Below are 21,755 nucleotides of genomic sequence, written 5' to 3'. Positions count from 1 at the left end.
TTTCCAGTGTTTAAAACCTTATTGTTCTGGTGAAATAAACATTTACTCTTTGCTGAAAAGAAGCAAGCAAAAAAGTACTGTTGAAGGAAACATTAGTCATGTTTCTTAACAGAATTATATTAGTAATATTCTGCTGCAATTATTCAAATAGTCTGATAGAAATACACCTTAATCTAAATCATTACTACCTTTGATTTGGTTTTCTCCTAAAAGAAGAAATATATTGCTGTTTGAATTATGAACTGTATAGAAGATTCAAATGTAGTCAGGGTACAGTGGTAGAGTAACTTGCAGTGTGTGGAAATTGATTTCTAGGAAGGGATTATTTGCATTAGCACCTAATCCTTTTCTGTTTATAAATATATTTCAGAAATTCAAATCGGTGGGGAAAAGATTGCTGAGAGTATTCCATAAAGTTGGTGGTGGTTTGAAAATTTGTTTTAGTATTTTACTGTGATTTCAGTGTATTTATATTTTAAAGAGGAAAGTGTCCTTTGCAACTTTATTCGCTGTGGGTTATATTTAGAACATACAGATATGGCTAATCAGAGCAAGATACTGACATTTTTAAAAATAAATAGGTAACTTCTGATAGCGTCATTGTTTTGAGATGCACAGGGTCTGCAGGCTCTGGTCATAATAAATACATATATGTATGTGCATATATAGCATGTTTATAGGATTGAGAAGAATAGAGTTCATACACATCTGTGAAGTATAAACACACACACAACACCTTGAATTTGAAAAGAAGAAGAAATAAAAAATACCAGTTGGAGCAGGTTAAAGTAAGAGCTGAGGTGTGGCAGCCCCTGCAGCTCCAGGGGATGCAGCGTTCCTGCTCCGCTCCCTGGCCGAGCATTGCTTCAGTGTGTGACAGAAACCTCTGAAACTTCCCCCAGGATTGTGCAGCTGCTGGGCACTCAGCAGGGAGAGGTGGCAGGCACAGAGCATGGCTCAAGGAACCCATCTGGTTTGGAAATGCCATGCTTTTTTTGGCTCCAGCTGTCCTGCCACGGTGGGACATCCCACGTGTCACCAGGGCAGGGGTGGCACTTGCTGGGTTAGTGTATGGTGCAAATGGGTATGGGCACATTAGAAACCAGTGCTCTCTGTATGGCAGACATGGACACACAGTGTGTTTCCACGTGGAGCTCTCACCACACACATCCTAGCTTGGGAAAGGTTGATTAAACACATGCTTGTTCATTAAAAAAATCATTTACTCTGGAAAATAAACCAAATGCACGGCTTATTTCAAAACACATAGGTGCTTCAGGTGGACACTCAAAATTCCAATTCAGCAAGGCAAAGGTCCTCCATGAGAAGGTCATATTTTCTGTAGCTTATAAACCTGCTGCTGTTTTCTAGGTGTAAAGCACCAAGACTCACAGAATTCTTTCTTGGCATTTTTGAATGCGCCTACCTCTGCTCTGGATCAATTTGAAGTAAGTGCACAGCTATTCTAACTCACTCAGTGGAACTGCTGTTGTGTGCAGGTCCTGTGCATATTTGCTGAGGGTTTGCTCCTGTATTTTAATTGTATTGCACCAATAATATTTGTGTATAATAATTATTTATCATTTACAGTGCTGGCTGTCTTCTCTTGAATGCTTGTAATCACAGTGAATTCTGTCTCAAACCTTGAATGCAGAAATTTGCCTGATTTTGCAGTGAACATGAAAAGCATAGTTGTTCAAATGGCTTTCCTTTGTATTCAGAAAATGCTAAGTAATGCAGGCGGTGGTTTGGTAAAAACAAGAAAATACCAAATCACCCTTGATTGTATCCCATGAAGTCATTAGTACTGTTTATTAGGTTGTTTTCATCATCTGTTCATTTACACAGATCTGTAAAATCCAGATAATTGCTACTCATTTCCTCTCCACAGATCCTTTTATTTAAAACATGAATCTGTTTCATACCTTTGTCACTTCTAGACAAAAGACCAGACTAGGTAGAAAGCCTGGCAGGAAAAAAATTGAACAGTATGATACATTTATTATCTTCTTTTCTAATCAACAGTAGGCAAAGCATCATCTTTCTTTTAAAAGAACAGTTGAGGGGAAATATTGGTCAAACTGAATTCAGAGGATACAATGCACCACCTTTACAGTTAGACATTAATCTACAATTTGCCCAGTTTTTCCTATTGCAAATACAGCATCATCACATTTAGCTATGAAAGAGCATAATCCTTGCTGTTACTGCTGACCCAAAATTCTCTCTTTTCATTATGTATTCACTAATTCATTGTTCTCTCTTGAAGTCCTCACAATTAACATAGCTTTTAAGTTTTCCTGTGTAAAAATTTATCTTATAAATTACTTTCAGTATAAGAATCCTGTTGAGAGTATAACAATAATACTTTATTGAGTAAATGCTGTAAAAAACACTGGTTTCTTTACAGATAGTACATTAATTAATTGTCTATGAAAGGCAATTAATGAAAACGTACTGAGGTAATTATTACTGCCACTGGTTATTTACAGTTCTTTATTTTTGCACTTTTATTTATACTGAACAGTTTTCTTCATCCTTTTCTTTCTCTCTCTCTCTTTTTTTTACTGCTGTGTTCATTAAAATAGGATTCCTTTTCCTCCTCTTCATCCTCATTGATTGATTTTATGGATGACGTAAGTCTGACTTTAACCCAGTAAATCCCTCAATAACAGATCACTTGATTGATTTGGAATATTCAAACACTAATGCAGTCAACTTAAAAAATCTGCACATGCAGTGGAGAACAAAGTATTTCTGTAATAGCACTCTTACACCTATTTATATGGATAGGTGTTTTGTTTTGAAATAAATGCTTTTCTTAAGGTGCAGGTGAAGAATTCTTAATTGCAAACAGTTTTTCTGATGGGGAAAAGCTGCTTTTAGGCCTTCTCTATTGATATGGCCTGTAAAAAACAGTTCCAAAATCATCAGCACATTTGTGTATTTAATTCTTTTGCTTCATATTATTCCTTTATCATAAGTTGTTTCCATAAGTTTTCTAATAATTTCTCTTAAAAAGTTTCCCTTCCATACAGTTAATTTCTGTGTGCTCAAATAAAATATTTTCTGGTTTTTAGCCTGCATTGTGAGAAGTCATTTTCATTATGACTGAAGTGAACTTACTACTTTTTATTGCCATTTGATATGCAGGTTTTCTGTCAGGACTTTTAAATATTTAAACTGTTTAAATATTCCCACTAGTTAATTGCATACTAAGGGAATTGAGTTAAAAGCTAAGAATTGACTGCATTATATTTCTTCCAAACTGAAGTAGTAGGCCCATAAAAGTAATTTTTAATAAAATCTTTGAAAGCCAGGTGTACAGAGCCCCATCCATTACAGCTCTGTAGGAATAATTGTGTGTGTGTGTCTGTCTGTGCTCGTAGATGTGTTTCTGCATATTATACATACATACTTTCACACATATTTATACATATGTGTTTAGCACAGTGTAATCCCATTGGCATTGAAATTAGATAAAGTTAATATTGTTTGAGAAGTCTCTGCTGTGAAGGGTGTAGCAAAGAGGATGAGGTAAATGGGCCTTTTCTGCTGTTTTCATTTCCTTTTACATACTCTGAAAAAATGCTTTTCTCCTGTGTGCTTTTTCTCTGTAAATCAGGTTTATACCTCAGACAAAATGTCAAGGTTCTTTTTTGGTGTCATAGTGGAAGGCACTTCCCTGCTTTTTTGTATAGCATACAGAAAGCTTCTGGCTTGCTGATAGTGTTGGAATTTTCTTACACACACACAAAAAAAAGAAAAAAAAAGAGGTACAGTTTCCTGTTGTGTATATCCACAAAAAACAAATACTATTTATATTCTTTACCTGGATTAAAGAAAACATGTTCTGTGTTACCTGAATATTAGGAGCACTTTGTTTGTATCAGCAGGTTCTTGAACAGAAATTTATCTTTAAAAATATCTAAAACAGTCCCCTAAACCTTATTAAAGGAGAAATAAAGGACATATGTGGCAGTTACTGATAATGTTCTATTTTGCAAGGAGACGCTTAGGACATGGATATTTTCCTGGTTGCTCTCTAGTTAATTCTGAAGGACTTCAGTACTTTATTTCTTATTTATTGTTGCTTGTTTTTTGGAGTTTTATGGGTGTGGGGTTTGGTTTGTTTGTTTGTTTGTTTTGAGAAGGCAGCATTTTTTTCCACAAGCATTTTGACAATTTTGTTTTTTTTATTTATGGAAGTAATTTTCAACTGCTGGCATACATCCTTTCGTAGCAATTCTTCTTGATTGGTCCACCTAGATCAGATCTTTGCAGACCTTTTAGTCTTGGGTAAAGGTTCAGATATTAATATTGTTTGCCTGTAGAGTCAAACTTCTCCTGTTCCATCTTCAATTTGAGTCCAACAGATGTGGGGTTTTTTTTTCTCAGTTGCACTGGGCAAAAGAAATCTCTGGGCTGGACTGGCCAGGGGCTCATGTCTCTAACACCAAGGCAGAATTCTCTCTCATCTGACCAAACTGCAGAAAAAGTAGAGTTGGCTGTTCAAAGGTGGGAAGAGCACCTTGCAGAGAAATACAAGACATTCTGTCTTTGTTAGAAAGAGAGATAAAGCTGTTATCTGTATTAGTAGATGAAAAGTAATGTCATCCAGTTGTGCTGTGAAAGTCAGTTCTGCATCTTTGATTTATTGGACAATCACTTGATTCATTCATAGCATAATTTATAGGCTGAATTATCTAAATGCATGGTTATTTATGATTTAGCTCACTGAGTTGGTTTAGTATCAATATATTAGATGGACTTAAATTAAAATAAGGCTATTAAAACTCCCTCCCCACTGGATGTGACCTCCATTCCCTTCCCAATGACTCTTATTGGCAGTGGTTACCTTGAAGGACAGCATTTCTTGCAGCATCTCCAGAAGAATTAACTTCTCAGTCAAACCTGAGAAGTCTGAGTGTTCCTTGGGGTCTTTGTAAGACCAAGGAAGGATTAGAAGTCCTTAGGTCAGTGCTGCAATATTGCATGGGGTTCAGGAAAGCCTCTCTTGTAATCAAGAACCCCAAGTAAGTATCTCTGTTGGCCTGGATTGTTTCTTCAGACTCTGTGCCTCATTAAGGAAGGACAGAGTGTGTGTAAAATAAGGTGCAGGTGCAGTTGCAAGGCATTCCTTGCAGGATCTCTGAAGTCTGTTCAGCACACAGATGTGCACATTACGCTGGGTTTCCCAGGGTGAGTATGTCTTGTGTGTCTGCCATCCAAATAACATAACTATTTATAGCACTCTCTGAATGACTGGAGTTAATTCTAATTTTTCCAATGAGGAAAACAGTAGTTTTGCAATTTCTGCTGGAGAGAAATAAAAATAGATGTCCTGCTCCCTCTGTAGCCTGCAGATGCTGAGGAGAAAGTGGTAGCTCACTACTCAGATGAGCAGCACTCACTGTTGGTTCCTGCCTGGAAAAGATGCTGGGTCAGGCTGGCAGAACTGGTGCCTAAATCCTCCTGGCTGTGACAGCCCACAGGTTCAGAAACCATCCTGGTCTGTCCTCTGCACACAGGGGAGTTAGGAGTGTGTTTGCAGTGCCTGAATTCCAGTCTGGGTGGGGAGGGAAGTCACCCCCAGTGACTGTAGGAGACTAAACCCTGCTGCTGTCCCTCCTGTGTGTTGCAGGCTGTCTCAGTGACACTGTCTGGGTGTTAAGTCTCCTGTGTTCACCAGAAGTGTCTGACAGTGGAAGTGTTGGGGTTTGTTTCTTTGCCAGGTGGATCTTTGTGAATCCCACTAGCTGTGAGAAGCAACCAAACTTGTTTTGTTTAAGGATGAATTTGTGGTTATTTCATAGCAATAAAATGGAATCCCATTTTTCCTTGACAAAATTATTTTTCCCTCACGCTCAAAAATACTATTTTTTGCCCTGTTACTAACACATTAGGAATTAGAAATAGATTTCTTAAATCCTCCTGCAATCTGTCCTTGCATGCAGTCCCCATGGGCTTTGCTAGACTAAACAAATCTGGGCTCTGCAAGTAGCCACAGAATAATAAATGGTGTTCTGAATTCTTATTGTTGCACAGATTAAGTCATAGTGGTGTGTGGTGAGAGCCTTGACTTCACCTGCACGTTCATAATTGAGTAAATCTGGTTCATAATGATACTTTAAATTGGACATATTGTGCCTCCAATAGATGACTTTATTCATCTTGTTCAAAGCACAGAGATGCCAACTGCAAATTAATGGTGCAGTGTAGTCTGCAGCTCTGCTGCTGTTGTCCAGTGTAAGACTGTTGACTTGGAATAGCTGTTCCTTTTTTTTTTTTTTTTTTAATGTTTCTTCCTTCTTGTTAGCCCAGAATAGCTTGTTTTTAAAATTCTTGTAACAGTGAACACGCCTGTGTGTGTATAAACACTACCTGTGGAGATAGAGTGAGGAATTCTGAGGTGATGTATGTGTCACTGTTTGGTTTTGTAACATATTCTCCTCCTCTCTTTGTTAAAGCGCTCTCCTTCCTGTATTCCAGCTAACAAAGGCAGACGTGTAAGAGGCTGTCTTACTCTATGTGGCCCTTTATTTTTTGCCTGTTTTGTCCATGCCTATGTTTAATGTATGGATTGTGTATTTACCTCACTGCATGTCTTGTGCTGCTGCTGCTGCTGTTTGCTGCTGCTGCTGCTGTGCTTTTTGTTGTTTTACAGCCGTGGCCTCAAAGCTTTTGGATTATTTCATTTGGCAATCCTATGAGCAGAATATCTCTGAGACTGGAGAAGATGCTTTGGGTACTTTCTGATTTTTAATGTGAAAGTTCTGTGTAGAAGCTGATCAGTCAGATGCAGGTTGGAAAGATGAGCAAACATCAAATGAGAGCTTGTTTGTTTCCTTGCCCTTAGCAGAAGGCACATGTTAAGTCATGGGAATTGTCCATAGAAGGTCCAAGTTTGGCATTTGGGGGGAACATCACAGCAAATGATAGAAAATATCACAGTATAAAGATAAATAAACATGAAGTGGGGAATTGAGTAAATGGAGCATCAAGGACGATAGGAAAAATTAATACAAAGAAAACAGAGATGGTTGTGTTGTAGCTGGTTAAGCTGGAGAAGTCTATGGTGTTTCAAAAATCAAGGTGGGTTTTTAAGGGTTTACAGATGTTATCAAAGCAGACTCAGTGAGGATGAGTTCCTGCCTGTTATGCTATGTCCATTTTAGTCTCATACTGCCACTTTTGTTTCTTTTATACAGATATGATGGAAGGGATAAGTAAGCATACACAGCATTTCTGTCGAATGTTCAATAAACAAACAGCAATGCCCATCAGTCTAATGATGTCCTTAGCCATGCAGTTCAAAGCACACTGCTGACTCTCTCAGGCAAGGTTATTTTTGTTGGTGGTGCCTCCAGTTGAGAAGTTCTCTCTCTTCCAGATGTGTTTATGCACTGGCCAGCTTTGGCTCAGACCTGCACTGTCCTGTGGAAGACAGCAAAGCTCTTGCAGTTTGGTAGGAAATAGTGAAATCTGCTTTGGGTAATCCAGTGGATTAGTTTAAAACCAGTTTGAAAGGTGCTAGCATGGTCTTCATAAACTGTTGACCATAGTTGAGTCAGGTTGCTTTTGTGCTTGGTTCTTCTCATTAAAGCCAGGACCCCAAGATCACTGCAGCAATACAGCTTAAAGCCTTTGTTTCTGCGCTGAAGGTGGTGATTACATTCCCTTCTGCAATGGTGGATCAGGTTCTGTGTGTTTTGTGGGCTTTTTATGTTTGTAAGTAAAGTGAAAATGCATTTGTTACTGTTTCAGCAGTTGTCTTCAACCACAAAGGTTTTGTAGCACATTCCAGAAAGGTTCCATCACTGATATCAGGCTTGTACTACGTTTTTTCATAGACACCATGAAAACTCTTTGGTATGCAGATGCTGCTTTGAAAGGGAAAGCCCTTGGAGTGTCTGGAAACATTTATGAAATGATAGATTAGATCTCCAGGTTTAACTTGTAGGAAAAAAGGAGTGTCTGTTTCTTGCTATGAAAAAATTTGCCTGTAGTTACTCACTGGGCTTATTTTTTAGTAACATTTTTAAGGAGGAGGTAGAATTGTTGAAGGTTAAACAGTCTTTGTGTGGACTCCAAGTTTTCACATGTTTAGACTGGATTAAAAAGAAGTTTAAAATAATCGAAACATGTTGCATTTGAGGATTTACTACTTAAAGGCATCAGTGTTTCTAATACTGGGTAAAGCTTTCAGTTATTATTTGCTTCTGATAAATCTGAGTACAAAATGTTCACTTTACTGCTACTTTTTGCCTGAATGCTTGAAACACATGATCTATGTGTAGTAAACAGGTGTATCCCAGTGTGAGAATTTCCCATTTTCATTTCAGAAATGCTTGCAGGCATTTATTAATATGCCTAAGTTGATTAAACTGATGAGCATTGATTAAACTGATGAGCATTCTCCACCAGATAATTTTTTTGGAAAGATATGGTAAAACTAGAAGCCATCAGACTTAACTCACTATTAAAAAAAAAATAAAATAAAACTAGCAACTGCACCTGTTGGCTACCATGACTGAGCTCCTGAAGAACAGGACTGTATGTGCATGTATAAAATTGGCTTGGCAATATAATTGATTCCCAAAAAGCAGTAAAGTTTGTGGAATTCTTGGTATTGTCAGTGGCAAATGAGATGAGAAACACTGGAATGTTCAAATGCTTTCTGTAAACATGGCTGCATATTTTAGTTTGTCTGCAAGCTAGGCAAATCCTTGACAATGCAGAACTGATGATAGCATTGCTCCAGAAAATCAAGGCATGCCATGAAGCCTTCTGCAGGCCTGCAGCTTTTACTTTTATTATTAGTGGGAAAAAAGCATTTTCACCTTGGTTTTTTTTTCCCTGATACAATTTTACATAGGAAACTTTACAGAGATGTCTTGTTTTCAAGGAAGAATCCTGCCTTCTCTGATTTTTTCAGCTTTGCTAACAAAAGATGACTTGTTACCCAGGATGCCTCTTTGTACCTATGTCCCTTGTTCAGTGTAGCTCTGTGTTGGGCTTAGTTTCATTCTGTATATCAAGGACTAGGAAAACATTCCCCAGAAGAATCTGTGTTCCTGGTAAGGATGTTTCTGTAGTTCAAATGGGGTGCAAATCCCCCTCAGTTCTCTGTGAATATAGTTATCAGGATATACACTGCTCTGCCTTTTCTCCTTGTTTTCTTCTGAATATGTTTGCAGGAATTTACATGGGCTATGTGGAAATTCACTTCTAACAAATCCCTGCTACCAGTGGACAAAATCCAGTAGTGTTCAGAAAACATTCACCCTTGAAAAATGCTGAATTGCAAGTGTCTTCAAGTGGTTATCAGGGCCCTGAACTAGCAGCTCTTATGCATGTGCTCACCTCTCAGCAGAAGCCTTGGCGTGTTTACATGCAACAATTTTCATTCCATTTTGTTGCTTTTAATTAGGAAGTTGCTTAAAACTGAATTTTTATCCTCTCAGTTCTCTCTTAGGAATTCTACTGCTTCCATATCTTATTTTGGTAAGAGTTGAGAATTCTTTTTTAATGATGTCTTTGATTTATTTCTTTGGTTGTTGTTTTTTTTTTTTTCCTCTCTTGAATTGTTCTCCTAGATTGATTCAGTTGAGAATTTTACATTGTCTAATACTCCATCACGGGATGAAGATAGCAAGTCTCACCTCCACTCAAGATCAAGGTCTCCTTCCACAGCCAGTGAGATTGAACCAATTGAGGTACTTCAGTGTTGAAAGATATTTGTCCTTTTTTTCCCTCTTTTTAGGAGTAACAGTGTCACTTGTATAAAAATGAGTACTGCAAGTCTTCTGTTGAAGGTGAAGCTCATTCTTCTGCAGCAAGACTGTTTAAGACTTTGTAATGGCCTTCTGCACTAGTGGTGAACTGTGTTTTGGGGAATGCTCTATTGCCTTTCACCTATGGTTAATTGAATAGGAATGAGAACTATGAATCAATTACTAGTTATGGTCTCTCTTCATAACATATCCTCAGTCATGAATATTTAAGAAATGTTGGCACAAAGATTGTTATAATATAGTTTGTAAAATTGCACTTTAAAGCCCTGCTGGAAGTCTTGTTATTATGAAATGTTAGCCAGATTCTGCAACTATAATAATACATTGATGTAATAATTTATCCCCTTTCCCTGATAAAAAAAAAGGTGTGTTTTCTGATATTTTATATTAGAAAGTACCTAATCAGATGTTTCAGACAATGTGAAGTTGGTTTTAACATTTAGAAGATGAATCTTGCTGAGAAATATGATTTGTTTTTCTGAGTCCTGCATGAATCAGTTTGGTTTCATGGCTTGGATGCTGGGGAATGGGGTGGGTGGGACAACCTTCTTCCTTTATCCAGGGGTGGGTGGGACAACCCTCTTCCTTTATCCAGGCTTTCTTTGGTAGTGTGTTCTTGATGTCTGATTGATCTTTGGGGGCTCTGTGCAGGTTACAGATCATCCTCCCCGTTCCATCCACACGCCCACCATGAGGACAGCGTACATTGGCTCGGGACTCTCTGCACCAAAGGTACCCTTTTGTCAGGTGTTCCCACTTTCTGTGTAGCAAGGGTAGCGTGGCACTCCTGGGCTACAGCTTCAGCAGAGCTGCTTATCACACTGATCTTACCAGAGCTGCCTGGAAGGGCGTTTAGGAGATGAATATGTGGGGTGTTGATGTGCAAGCCAGTTGCCCTCTAAAATTTAAAACCCTTGGTTCTTACATTATGGGGTGTGACAAGCTGCGTTGGGAATTCCACAGGCATTGGATTGTAGGAAAAACGGTAGTTTGGACACCAGAAAGAGGTAAATGAGCTAGAATGTGAAGAAAGCAAAGTGCCATCCTAGGAAGAGAGTGTTTTCTGCCATGTGTCTGACCAACATGCCTCTCTACTCTTTGCATACAAGAAAGTCTCAGATTAGCATGTCTGTGTGCTAATTAGATGATTATTCTTGAGAAAAGGCAAAGAGTATCCCTAAAAATAAAAACACAGATTTGCCTGTTTTAAAGCAGTGTAGAGTGAGCACTACAGGAAGATATTTCCAATTTTCCTGTCTTTTGGCTTTTACCTGCATAAGTACTGATTTTCCATCAGTTGTTGAAATCATTTTGCTGTTGCTGAACATGCCAGTATATGCTAATTCCCAGGAGATTATGTCTATTCAAGCAAATGAAGAATAAATACAGGCTTTAAAGGAAAAAATTTCTTGTGAAAGTTTTGAAAATGACTCAATGGTTTAGTAATCTTCTGTATATTTAAAAATAACAGGGTTTTTTGTGCAACTAATAATGAAGTAAGGAAGCCTTTCTAGTAGATCTGCTTCTCTGCTTTGATAAATTGCAAAGTGACAGAAGATTCACTTGTGTAAAAGAAAGCTAGAAATTTTGAGCAGTGCTCTGTTGGCAGCATCTTAGTAGATCAATTAAAAAATACTTGAAGTGCCCTTGGAATCATGTGAAACAGACTTTACTGTCTACATAATTTAATTTTTGCAAACATTTTGCTCAGTAAGTAATGACTTGCTTTATAATTTATTATGTCCCCTAAAGAACCTTCTTATTTTTTGATTATTGCATCAGTGTTTAAAGCTGGGTGTTGTTTCCCTGCAAGTGTCAAAACAGAACATTCTGTAGACAGAATGCTGCCATTGTAACAGTAAAGCTGTCATTAAATATGGATAAGTTTGAGCCCTTAGCTGTGATATCTTATGCTCTGAAAAACAGGAAAGTGAGTAAATTTTAACATACCTACTCTCCAAAGTAATCTGCAAAATTGTCTTGCTTGAGATCACATGCATGATCAGGGTTTTTTTGGGACAGTCTTTGCATTGACCCTATGCTCTGGCCTTTCTTTATTAACTCCCAGTTATTTGCTGGGAGTTTTTATAGAAAAGCAAAGCAGCTTCCTGGATTTTATATAAGGCCATCTGTGAGTCATCCTGCCACATTATGTGGGCTCTTAGCCTTTATATAGCAGCATCAGCATGGCCATCCTTGAGGAGAGGGAGAGAATGAAACCACTTACTCATGTACTCTGTGTTCCCAAGGAATAATAAAAAAAGAGAAACCCTTTCAAAATCAACTTCATCTATCAACTTCAGTTCTTGCCTTTAGGTTGGGTGTTCTGAATTGCCCCTGCTAAACACCACAAAAGGGGGCTCTGTCAGGGTTTTCTGGCATAAAATTTTGAAAGAAGTCTGCTATTTTTCTTTTAACTAAGGCAGTGCTCCTGACAGAGGAGCACTGAACTTGCAGCTTAGAAAATACTGTCATGGGTTGACCTGGTGACAGTCAGGTGCTCTCCAAGCACATGATGATACACCTTCAACTTCTGCAGTGTAACAGAATCACTTGGGCAGCTTTCCTATCTGCAATGGAAGCAAACTCATGTTCTGAGACAGGGTCCAGTTTCCAAGGCTTTGTTTACAGAGGATGTTTTAAATTATCAACAGTGGGCGCAGTGATAAGGAAATTCTTTTTGGCTCAGATCTCATTTCAGCAAGCACAAACAAGCTGCCTGACGAAATGCACCTGTGCACTCTTGTCTGTGAAAGAAATAACTGTACTTGAGAAGTGTTGCAGGTGCTAACATCCTTGTCTGCTCATTTCACAGCCTAAAGCTCACCAGTTTGTAGTGAAATCGTTCAACACACCAACAAAATGCAATCAGTGCACATCCCTGATGGTTGGTCTGATCCGACAGGGCTGTACTTGTGAAGGTAAGCCCTTGGGAGAGCACAGCAATTGTGAACTGAAGTTCTTACAGATGCTAATGGCACAGGAAATGTAGTGTGGTGATGCAGGAGTCTTCTGCTTATATTTTGAATAGCAGTATATTCTCATGCTTCAGTCTTTAAGACTAGAAGCCAAACACTTTGAACATACATAAGAGATTGCCCAGTTATCTGGGGACACTCTTATTCCAATTGGTGGTAGGAGAGCTTAGTTCAGTGTACTCAGAATAGCAATAGGGGCCACAGGTGGCCTCCTGAGTGGTCACACCAGCTTTATGTTGCAGGGCAAAATTTAGTAGACATCCATTCTGACTTATTCCAGGCAGAAGCAGAATTGGTACTGAGTGGCACTTATTCTTGTTTGTATGCACACAGAATTATGCTTATTATTTAAAGGATGTTCCAGTGTTTTGTTTACTAGTAGAGTTGGGCCTAGAGGACATAACAGAGATTAGATTAGGGTCTTTCTTATTTGGATGAAAGCAGGTTTATCCATAAAGTATCTGAAAAAGAGAAATTTGGGATTAGAGCAGATAAAAGCATGAACTTTGCTGTGTGCAGACTTATATTCCTGTCTGTAGCAAAGTTCAGTGAGATAATCAGATGCTGGTCAAAAAAGAAAAGGGGATTTCTTCATAAATCTCATCATCATTAACCCAACTTTTGCATTGCACAAGAAATAACCCCCAAATCTTTTTGTTTCTTCTCCTCCTCACAAGTGTGTGGATTCTCTTGCCACGTGACCTGTGCAGACAAGGCTCCTGCAGTATGTCCAATCCCTCCTGAGCAGACTAAGGGACCTTTGGGAATAGATCCACAGAAAGGCATAGGAACAGCTTATGAAGGACATGTCAGAGTAAGTAGGAGGCAGCTGCATTTGGGACACTAACATTAAATTCATTGTTTTCCAGAGCTGGCATTACTTTTATTATTGGGAGGATAGATTCAATTACATGTTAGGGTCACAGTTTGGAAATTAAGATTTAAATTTTCACAAAGCAACTCTTAGCATTGTCAGCAGTGATCCTCTCTCCATCTCTGTTGGTCAATGTGCTGTGGGTTGGTCTTGAGCAGTTCCATCTCTGCAGATCAGATCATCTTCCAGGCTTTGTGAGTTTTTTGAGTCTTTCTGCTAGAACTGTCTGTGGTTACTGGTGTGGATATTTGCACATAAATATTAAAAGATTTACTCAGCATTGTTTTGGCCATAATTCTGTGGCCAGCTGAAGATGAGTTTTTGTCTTCATGTTTGTTAATACAGCTCTGAATGAATTTGTGAAATGAGAAGAAAGAATCTGTGATGCTATTAATTTATTAAGTAATATTTAAGTAATAAGTAATAATTGTGCTGTTTGTTGGTCTTACTCACTGTCTGTGTTTGTTGGTCTTACTGCTGCTGGGCTCTCACATATGTTGCTTAACATCATCACTGAATTAAAACTTTCCAGCCCAGATGAGCAAACTGATTTTTGTGCTGTTTGATTTTTTGATAGCATCTGAACTTACAGAGAGTTGATCCGAATTTATCTTTCTAAAGGTCCCAAAGCCAGCTGGAGTAAAGAAAGGTTGGCAGAGAGCACTGGCAGTGATCTGTGATTTTAAACTCTTCCTGTATGATGTAGCAGAAGGAAAAGCATCTCAGCCCAGTGTGGTAGTGAGTCAGGTCATAGACATGAGGTAAGCTGTTTGCTGCTGGTGGTGGGAGCTTGGCAGAGGCACTGGGAGGTTTTGTTCTGCTTTTCCTTTTTGTCAAATCAGTAAGCAGGCTCCAGAGCTTTTATGAAACCCTTTAATCCATGTTGAAAGGCACTAATTTTCTGGGATAAAAAAAAAATAAAAGAGCACTTAGCAGTTACTTGGAGTTAGCCTGAACGACACCGATTTGTTCCTCTATGGATGTTAAAACTTCCATTACTACATCATGTGCAAAGAGCATCTGTTCAGCTGCCAGAAGATCTGGAATGAATAAAGAATTAAAAATAACACCATTTTGGAGTTGAATAGAGTTTTCAAAGACATAAAACTTTGTTATAGGGAAAATGTATTACAATTTTTGCTTGAAAAGGGCTGAGTAGTTTGTTCCCACTATCTTCAGTACTACTGAAATACTACCAGCCTCACTAAAGGCTGAGGATATCTAACATAGCAGCTAAGTAAAGCTCATCTCTGATCTAAGTTAGTTCATCCAGGAAGCCCCAAACTGCTGATGGTTATAGCTTCTAGGTGAGTTTGGATTTTTATGAGAGTTGGAGAGGTTGTTCTTTATTCCACTTATTTTTTAAATTGGACTTTTTCTTTAAAGGTTTTAATTTATACAGATTAAAAACAGTTACAGAATATCTGAATAGATTTATTTCCGTCAGCATTTACCAGGAATTAATTATGCAACATTGCATTCGTGAGTTTTATCTTCAGATACAGATGAAAGGATAATTTAAAAAATCAGATTTCAGTGCTGACTTGTTTCCTTCACTAAACAAGGCTATTGAAAAAGTAAAATCCAAACATACAGATTTTGCTCATTAACTCTTTTCCAATTATGTTTATGGTCTCCATAAGGGATGAAGAATTCTCAGTGAGCTCTGTCTTGGCCTCAGATGTCATCCATGCAAATCGGAAAGATATCCCCTGTATCTTTAGGGTGAGTATGACATCCTGGGTTTCACAGGGTGATGTGTGCTGTGACAGCTTGCCAGTACTTTATCTCCCTGGCAAGTTCTGCCCCTGTGGAATCCATGGCAGCAGTAGCAATGCACAGGGATCTGTACGTATGTAATTTCTGTGGTAAAAATAGCACTGGTACATCTAGACAAGCATTCATCTCCGTGTGGGTTGTATTTTTTCATCTTCACAATAAGACGTATTTTCCTCCATTTCTTCTTAGTCATTTGAAATTCTTCTGTTCATCATGACCTTGTACATTTTCATTTCCTCAAGTTGCCCTCTGCTTCTCAATTTAACTGACTGGGTTATTGCTGAAGTCTTTATTTTTTATACTTTTTTTTTACATATGCATTGGATATCTGAAAACTCCCATTCATCTGATAGTCAGTATAGAAATTTAGTGCAAAATGCTCATCAAAATTTATGTCTAGTACCTGGTATCAGGATTTTGCCATCACTGGCTTATTCTAATATTCTTATTTTTGTTAGATATTCTGTTAAAGCTTTGACCTCAGTGAAATTTCCTTGATGTCTTATAAGTTCCACTATCATTTCTTTACTGTGCCTTTGTATTTCAGTCATTGTTTTTCCAGTTTTTAGGCTGTTCATCACTCAGTGTGCTGAGAGGAGATAAAGCCTACAAAAGGGGCTTTCCATTTTATCATTAATAGCTGTATCAAATGCATGAAAAGGATCACAGAGCATTTTTTCAATGAAAGCCATTCCTATTGCATTAAATTAGTACTCTTAAAAATACAGAAAACTTTATAAAACTGCTTTTTTTAATAAAATTGCTGTGAGAAACAATTGACTACCTTATTTAGAGCAGACATTCATGAATTATAAAATAAATACAAATGCATTTAAAATAAAGCCAACATTTTCTCTGTTCTTTAAAATATTCACTTCCGTGGGGTCTTGATTAAGATTAGAGTGTTTTCTATTAACTGAAGAGAAATTTTTATTTCCCTAATTCAGACAACCAATTAAAAGGGCATTTACAGGCATCTAATTCCCTTGTAAAAACAATCATCAAGAAGTTATTTATCACTTATGACTTAAAACTATGTTTTGATTTTTTTTTTTGCAGGTTACAGCCTCCCAGCTCTCTGCATCCAGTAACAAGTGTTCAATCCTGATTCTAGCAGATGGTGAGAATGAAAAAAGCAAGTGGGTGGGCGTGCTGAACGAGTTGCATAGGATCTTGAAGAAGAACAAACTCAAAGACCGCTCAGTCTATGTCCCCAAAGAAGCTTATGACAGCACCTTGCCCCTCATCAAAACAACACAGTCAGCAGCAATCATAGGTATGAAGTTATTAAGAAGAAAGCTCTAAGAAAAATGGGTATGCTAAAAGCATGATTTTTTAGGAAAAAAATGTGTTAGATGGTTATCTACTGAATAGAGAGTAATAGGTAGTGGTTTTATCCCATGTGGGCCTAAGAGAATAGTGCAAGTTAGTACCCAGTACTTTTGTCAGATCTTTTAAGAGTACTCCCTCTATTCACCCATATTCATAATTATTCACCAATATTCATAATTATGCATAATTTTGACTGAGAATCGGACATCCCTCTTTTGTTACTCTGTAAACATAATTCCCTAACTGGGCAAAATTAGCACTATAGAGTAGGTATAAATCACTCACTTCAAAATCTGCTGGTGGGACCAGAGAGAAGATGTAAGATCAGAGGTTGAATTTAGTAATTTCAAATAGTACTGCATAAAATATGTTAAACTCTGATTATGTAAATTATTTCAATATAATAATATAGTTACTTCAAAGCTGGTGCTAGACTTAAGTTCTCTGAAGAGTTTATTAAAAATTATGTTTCTAGCTGTTACTTTAACAGGAGAAATGGGAAAATACTTCTTTTTGAGAAATTTGAGAGTGGGAGTTTGCCAGTTCTTTAAAATACATTAATATATTAGGTTTGGATTTATATACAATTATTTCAATATATTCTAAAAACTGTCTCTGTTAATGAGAATTATAACTATTGTTTATGTGATTCATAAAGTACTTCCAAAGAAAAATAACCTTTTCCTTTTTTTCCTTAATGTCACAGACCATGAAAGAATAGCTCTGGGGAATGAAGAAGGGTTGTTTGTTGTGCATGTCACCAAAGATGGTAAGAAACTAGGAACTGGTAATAATTCCCCTAATACTAAATCATCTTTTGCTTATTCAGTATCTTCTGGTTTCATTTTTCATTATTTACTACATTATCAGCTGGACAGCTCCATGAGAGACCAAAAGCTGTTCTGTGTGCTCTCTGGTTTGGGTATCCTTTCCAATATCAAGGTTTTGGAATGCAGTTGAAGTTTTTTCCCCCATTTTCCCCCAACTGTCTCAATACTGATTTCAGACCAAGTTGCTCGGGCTTTATCCAGTTGTGTGTTGAAAATCCCCAAGGACACAGGTTCCATGATCTCTCTGGACTGCCTGTTGCCAATAACTCTCACAGTGAAATGCTTCCTTTTTATATTCAGCAGAAACCTCCCTCATTTGAATTTCCTGCTGTGCACCTCAGCAAGAATCATGGCTTAATCCTTTGTGTAACCTCCTCCTTGGTACTGAAAGTAAAAACTTCTGTGTAGTACTGCAAGATGTGCTAACAGATTGCCCAAGTTAATTCAACAAATGACATGTTTAATTGTATGTTTCAGCTCTGAGGCTTTTCCTTCATTCAGTAGTTTTTGGCTATAAACTCTTTCGGAAATGAATGCTGAAATAATACACTTGTTAGTGCATCAGATCTGCTCCTCCCATTTCTGATGAGGAAGAGCCAAAGGTTTATCCAGAATTTGCACATCTGGTGTTATTAAAACACTAGTTTTGATTCTGTACTTTTTAATACTGCAGGGAAGCAATAAAGGCGATTTCTTGGGCGTCACTGTTGCGCCGAGGATGGCACAGGAACAGTCAGGAGGCAGGATTGTAGAAAGAGCGAAGAAGGCTTTATTCAAGAGAACCACAGGGTTTTATAGAGTGATATGATAGATTCTGTTTGATTGGCTAACTAACAAAAACACCTTCCTCATACCCTGTCCTTGAGAAGAACAGAAAGGTGAAGTAGAAAAACACTACCTGCAGATTGTTTATACTTAACAAGTTATCACATCCTTACAACTCCCTAAAAATTCTCACAAACCGCTGTGAGAAACGCTTGCTGTTTATCTCTCTCTGTCCCATGGCATCCACACTTGGATTTCTTTCCTTGTTCATCTTTACAAATACACGTTATAATCAATTCACACTTCACCATTACACAGGGGGGCTGTGGTGGTGTTCGCAGGGGTCCCAGGGTGAGGGAAGAGATGAGAATCTTGACTCCATGTTTCAGAATGCTGATTTATTATTTGATGATATATATTATATTAAAAGAAAATTATATATTAAGACTATACTAAAAGAAAAGAGAAAGGAGACATCAGAGAGCTAGAAAAGAAAGAAAAGGAATGATAATAAAATCTTGTGACTGACCTGAGACTCCAAGACAGCTGGACTTTGGCCATTAATTAAAAACAACCACATGAGACCAATCACAGATGCACCTGTTGCATTCCACAGCAGCAGATAATCATTGTTTACATTTTCTTTCTGAGGCTTCTCAGCTTCTCAGGAGAAAAGGTCCTAATGAAAGGATTTTTCATAAAACATGTCCGTGACAGGGGGCTTGTTTTGATTTTTCTTTCAGAGATTATCCGTGTTGGTGACAATAAGAAGGTCCATCAGATCGAGCTCATCCCGAGCGAGCAGCTCATCGCCGTAATCTCAGGACGGAACCGCCACGTGCGGCTCTTCCCCATGGCCGCCCTGGATGGAAGGGAGACTGACTTCTATAAGCTGGCAGAGACCAAAGGCTGCCAGGCCATCGTTTCTGGGCACGTGCGCCACGGGGCCCTCACCTGCCTGTGCGTGGCCATGAAGAGGCAGGTGCTCTGTTACGAACTCAATCAGAGCAAGACGCGCCACAAAAAGATCAAGGAGATCCAGGTGCAGGGGAACGTCCAGTGGATGTCCATCTTCAGCGACCGTCTCTGTGTGGGCTACCAGTCAGGTTTCCTCAAGTACCCCCTCCATGGGGAGGGCAGCCCGTACAGCCTGCTCCACCCGGACGACCACACGCTCTCATTTATCTCACAGCAGCCAACTGATGCCATCTGCGCAGTCGAGATCTCAACTAAAGAATACCTGCTGTGTTTTAGCAGCGTCGGGGTTTACGTCGACTGCCAGGGCCGAAGATCCAGGCAGCAAGAGTTGATGTGGCCCGCAACTCCATCTTCTTGCTGTGAGTTGTGCTCTCTGTGCATGTGTGTCTGAAGTGATCTCTGCTTGTATTGATATCCAGGGGAGGTGGAGTTCTGGGCTAATTACCTGACAGGTTAATGAATGCTCTCAGCCCCTCTCACCATTTTTAATCTAGTTGGAGGTATCAGACCCCAGGAAATTCCTCTGGCTGCCCTGGAGGACTCGAGACTCTGACAGGGGGCTCAGAGGCCTTGGCACCGTGTCAAAAACACCTGTGCCTTTGATTTTAGCCCTTGGAAAAAACAATTACCAACCTTTATATGAGGATTCACAAGCCATGAAAGTTTAAGTAGAATGATAGTTAGTTTGTTAACAAGATAGAAAAGTAGAATTTTGAGTTTTTAGAATGGGGGTTCAGAAGCCAAGATGGAGGGATTTGGGTGTGCCTTGTCCTTCTTTCTTCTTCTTAGGCTCCATCTTCTGGGTGATGTTGGCACTTTTGGATTGGTTTAGAGTAGGAGCACACTGTCTAACATAGGTTATAGGTATTGGGAAATTATTGTAAATAATGTACACGTAGTTTTTAGTATGAAAGATAACATTGCCTCTGAGGCGGTCAGTGTGCCTCAACCCGACCTGCCAGACACCTCGGCGAGTCAGAGAAAGAATATTATAGATAACAGCAAATAAACACCCTTGAGAACCAGAACAGAAGAATCCTGACTCCTCCTTCGGCTGCTGGGCTGGGAAAAGAGACTCTGACACATCTCGGGGTCATCATGACCACAGAGACTCCGAGAAGAGGGTTTAATCCTCATTTATGATAGTTCCAACAACTCTGGCACTGACCTCTGCTTGCTGGAACACAAAGAGGAATCATGAGTCAGGATTTCTAACTCTTAAAACAGCCAAAATTTCAGGTTCAACAGAGGCTAATGGGAGCTTTATGTATTTGCTACCACCAATGCTGGACTGTTGTTATTTAAAGTCTTGGAATGAGATTGTACTTTGGTTCCAGCTTTCTTCATGCTGAGAGTCATTAGGATCTGGTAGTTTGACTTGCTTTTCTCTAATGGTGTTTGTTCCTACTTACTAGTCTGTTTTGTCTTTTCTTTCTTTATTTGTTCGTTCTTTCTTCCTCAGCAGGTTTTGTCAACAACCTTCTTTTTCATCTCCTCTCTCCTTTTTCAAAAAGTCACTAAGTTGCCCTCCTGTTTCTCTCTCCCCTTCCAAAATACAATGCATAGGAGGCAATATAAAAAATATATTTCATAACCTTAAGGAAAAATACTGTAATTTTTCAAGATTTTCATTTCCACCAAGTTCTGTTAAACATTTATTGCACCTTATTTCAAAGCTGGGTCTTTATCTCTGTGACAGTTTTAAGGGAAAAAAAAAAAACAAACCTGAATGTTTATCTTTTTAAAGTCTTTCTGAATGTAGATAAAGATTAGCCAAATCTGCACTCAGAGTAGTGAAGAAGCCCAATTCTATGTTGATTTTTAGAATAGTCTGCCTTTTTACCTCACTGTGGCAGCAGTCCAGTCACACTGTAAAGGGGAGGAGTATTTCACCTTGTTTGAATGACGGCCTTTCTGAGTATGGAGGGAGCAACATTTACAGGGTGTTTTCCAATTCTAGATTTCAAGCAATTTTACACAATTGATTATTAACAGTGGACTCAGACAATGAATTAATCAAAACAGAAGGTTATGTGATAGATTGAAAAATGTGTATTTTTCACACATAGTTCATCTACACTTGCCATTGTTATTGGTGACAGCTTTTTGATTGCCCTAAATGAAGTGATTTGATGATGATGATTTCCAACTCAGAATGGAGGTGTATTTTATAGCAAGAGCTGTTACATTTAAACACAGCTTGGATGCAGTTGTTAGTCTTGGCAGACTGTGGAAGTCTTGTTGCCGACGTGGAAATACTGAATTCTCCTTTAGAAGTGTTCCCAGTGAAACAAATTTCATCCTGGGGAAATGTGCCAGATAAGTAGCAGAAGATTTCTCTTTACAATCCAGAAAATGAGAAGAGAGAATTAAAGTTAAGGAAACATGACTTTTATGACTGTGTCATGGTGCTTAGTTCCAA

The 21,755-nt window shown here is 38.5% G+C and overlaps 1 protein-coding gene across 10 annotated transcripts in view; it reads left to right on the top strand.

Moving 5' to 3' along the window:
* CDC42BPA (CDC42 binding protein kinase alpha) overlaps positions 1 to 21,755 on the top strand; it is a 182,946-nt gene that overhangs the window by 137,647 nt on the left and 23,544 nt on the right. For 6 of the 10 annotated variants that reach the window (XM_077176144.1, XM_077176143.1, XM_077176137.1 and 3 more), the window contains 12 exons: positions 1,372 to 1,448; positions 2,589 to 2,636; positions 6,471 to 6,509; positions 9,600 to 9,719; positions 10,449 to 10,529; positions 12,613 to 12,718; positions 13,453 to 13,589; positions 14,271 to 14,410; positions 15,293 to 15,374; positions 16,488 to 16,704; positions 17,467 to 17,529; positions 19,099 to 19,692. In XM_077176144.1, coding sequence (XP_077032259.1) covers positions 1,372 to 1,448; positions 2,589 to 2,636; positions 6,471 to 6,509; positions 9,600 to 9,719; positions 10,449 to 10,529; positions 12,613 to 12,718; positions 13,453 to 13,589; positions 14,271 to 14,410; positions 15,293 to 15,374; positions 16,488 to 16,704; positions 17,467 to 17,529; positions 19,099 to 19,692 — 1,704 coding nt within the window. The remainder of the gene's footprint in view (positions 1 to 1,371; positions 1,449 to 2,588; positions 2,637 to 6,470; positions 6,510 to 9,599; positions 9,720 to 10,448; positions 10,530 to 12,612; positions 12,719 to 13,452; positions 13,590 to 14,270; positions 14,411 to 15,292; positions 15,375 to 16,487; positions 16,705 to 17,466; positions 17,530 to 19,098; positions 19,693 to 21,755) is intronic. The other 4 variants (XM_077176140.1, XM_077176139.1, XM_077176142.1 and 1 more) reach the window with 4 other exon arrangements.

This window comes from Agelaius phoeniceus, chromosome 3 (assembly GCF_051311805.1).
Source record: "Agelaius phoeniceus isolate bAgePho1 chromosome 3, bAgePho1.hap1, whole genome shotgun sequence".
Lineage (NCBI taxonomy): Eukaryota > Metazoa > Chordata > Aves > Passeriformes > Icteridae > Agelaius > Agelaius phoeniceus.
This window is presented reverse-complemented; position numbering and strand designations above follow the sequence as displayed.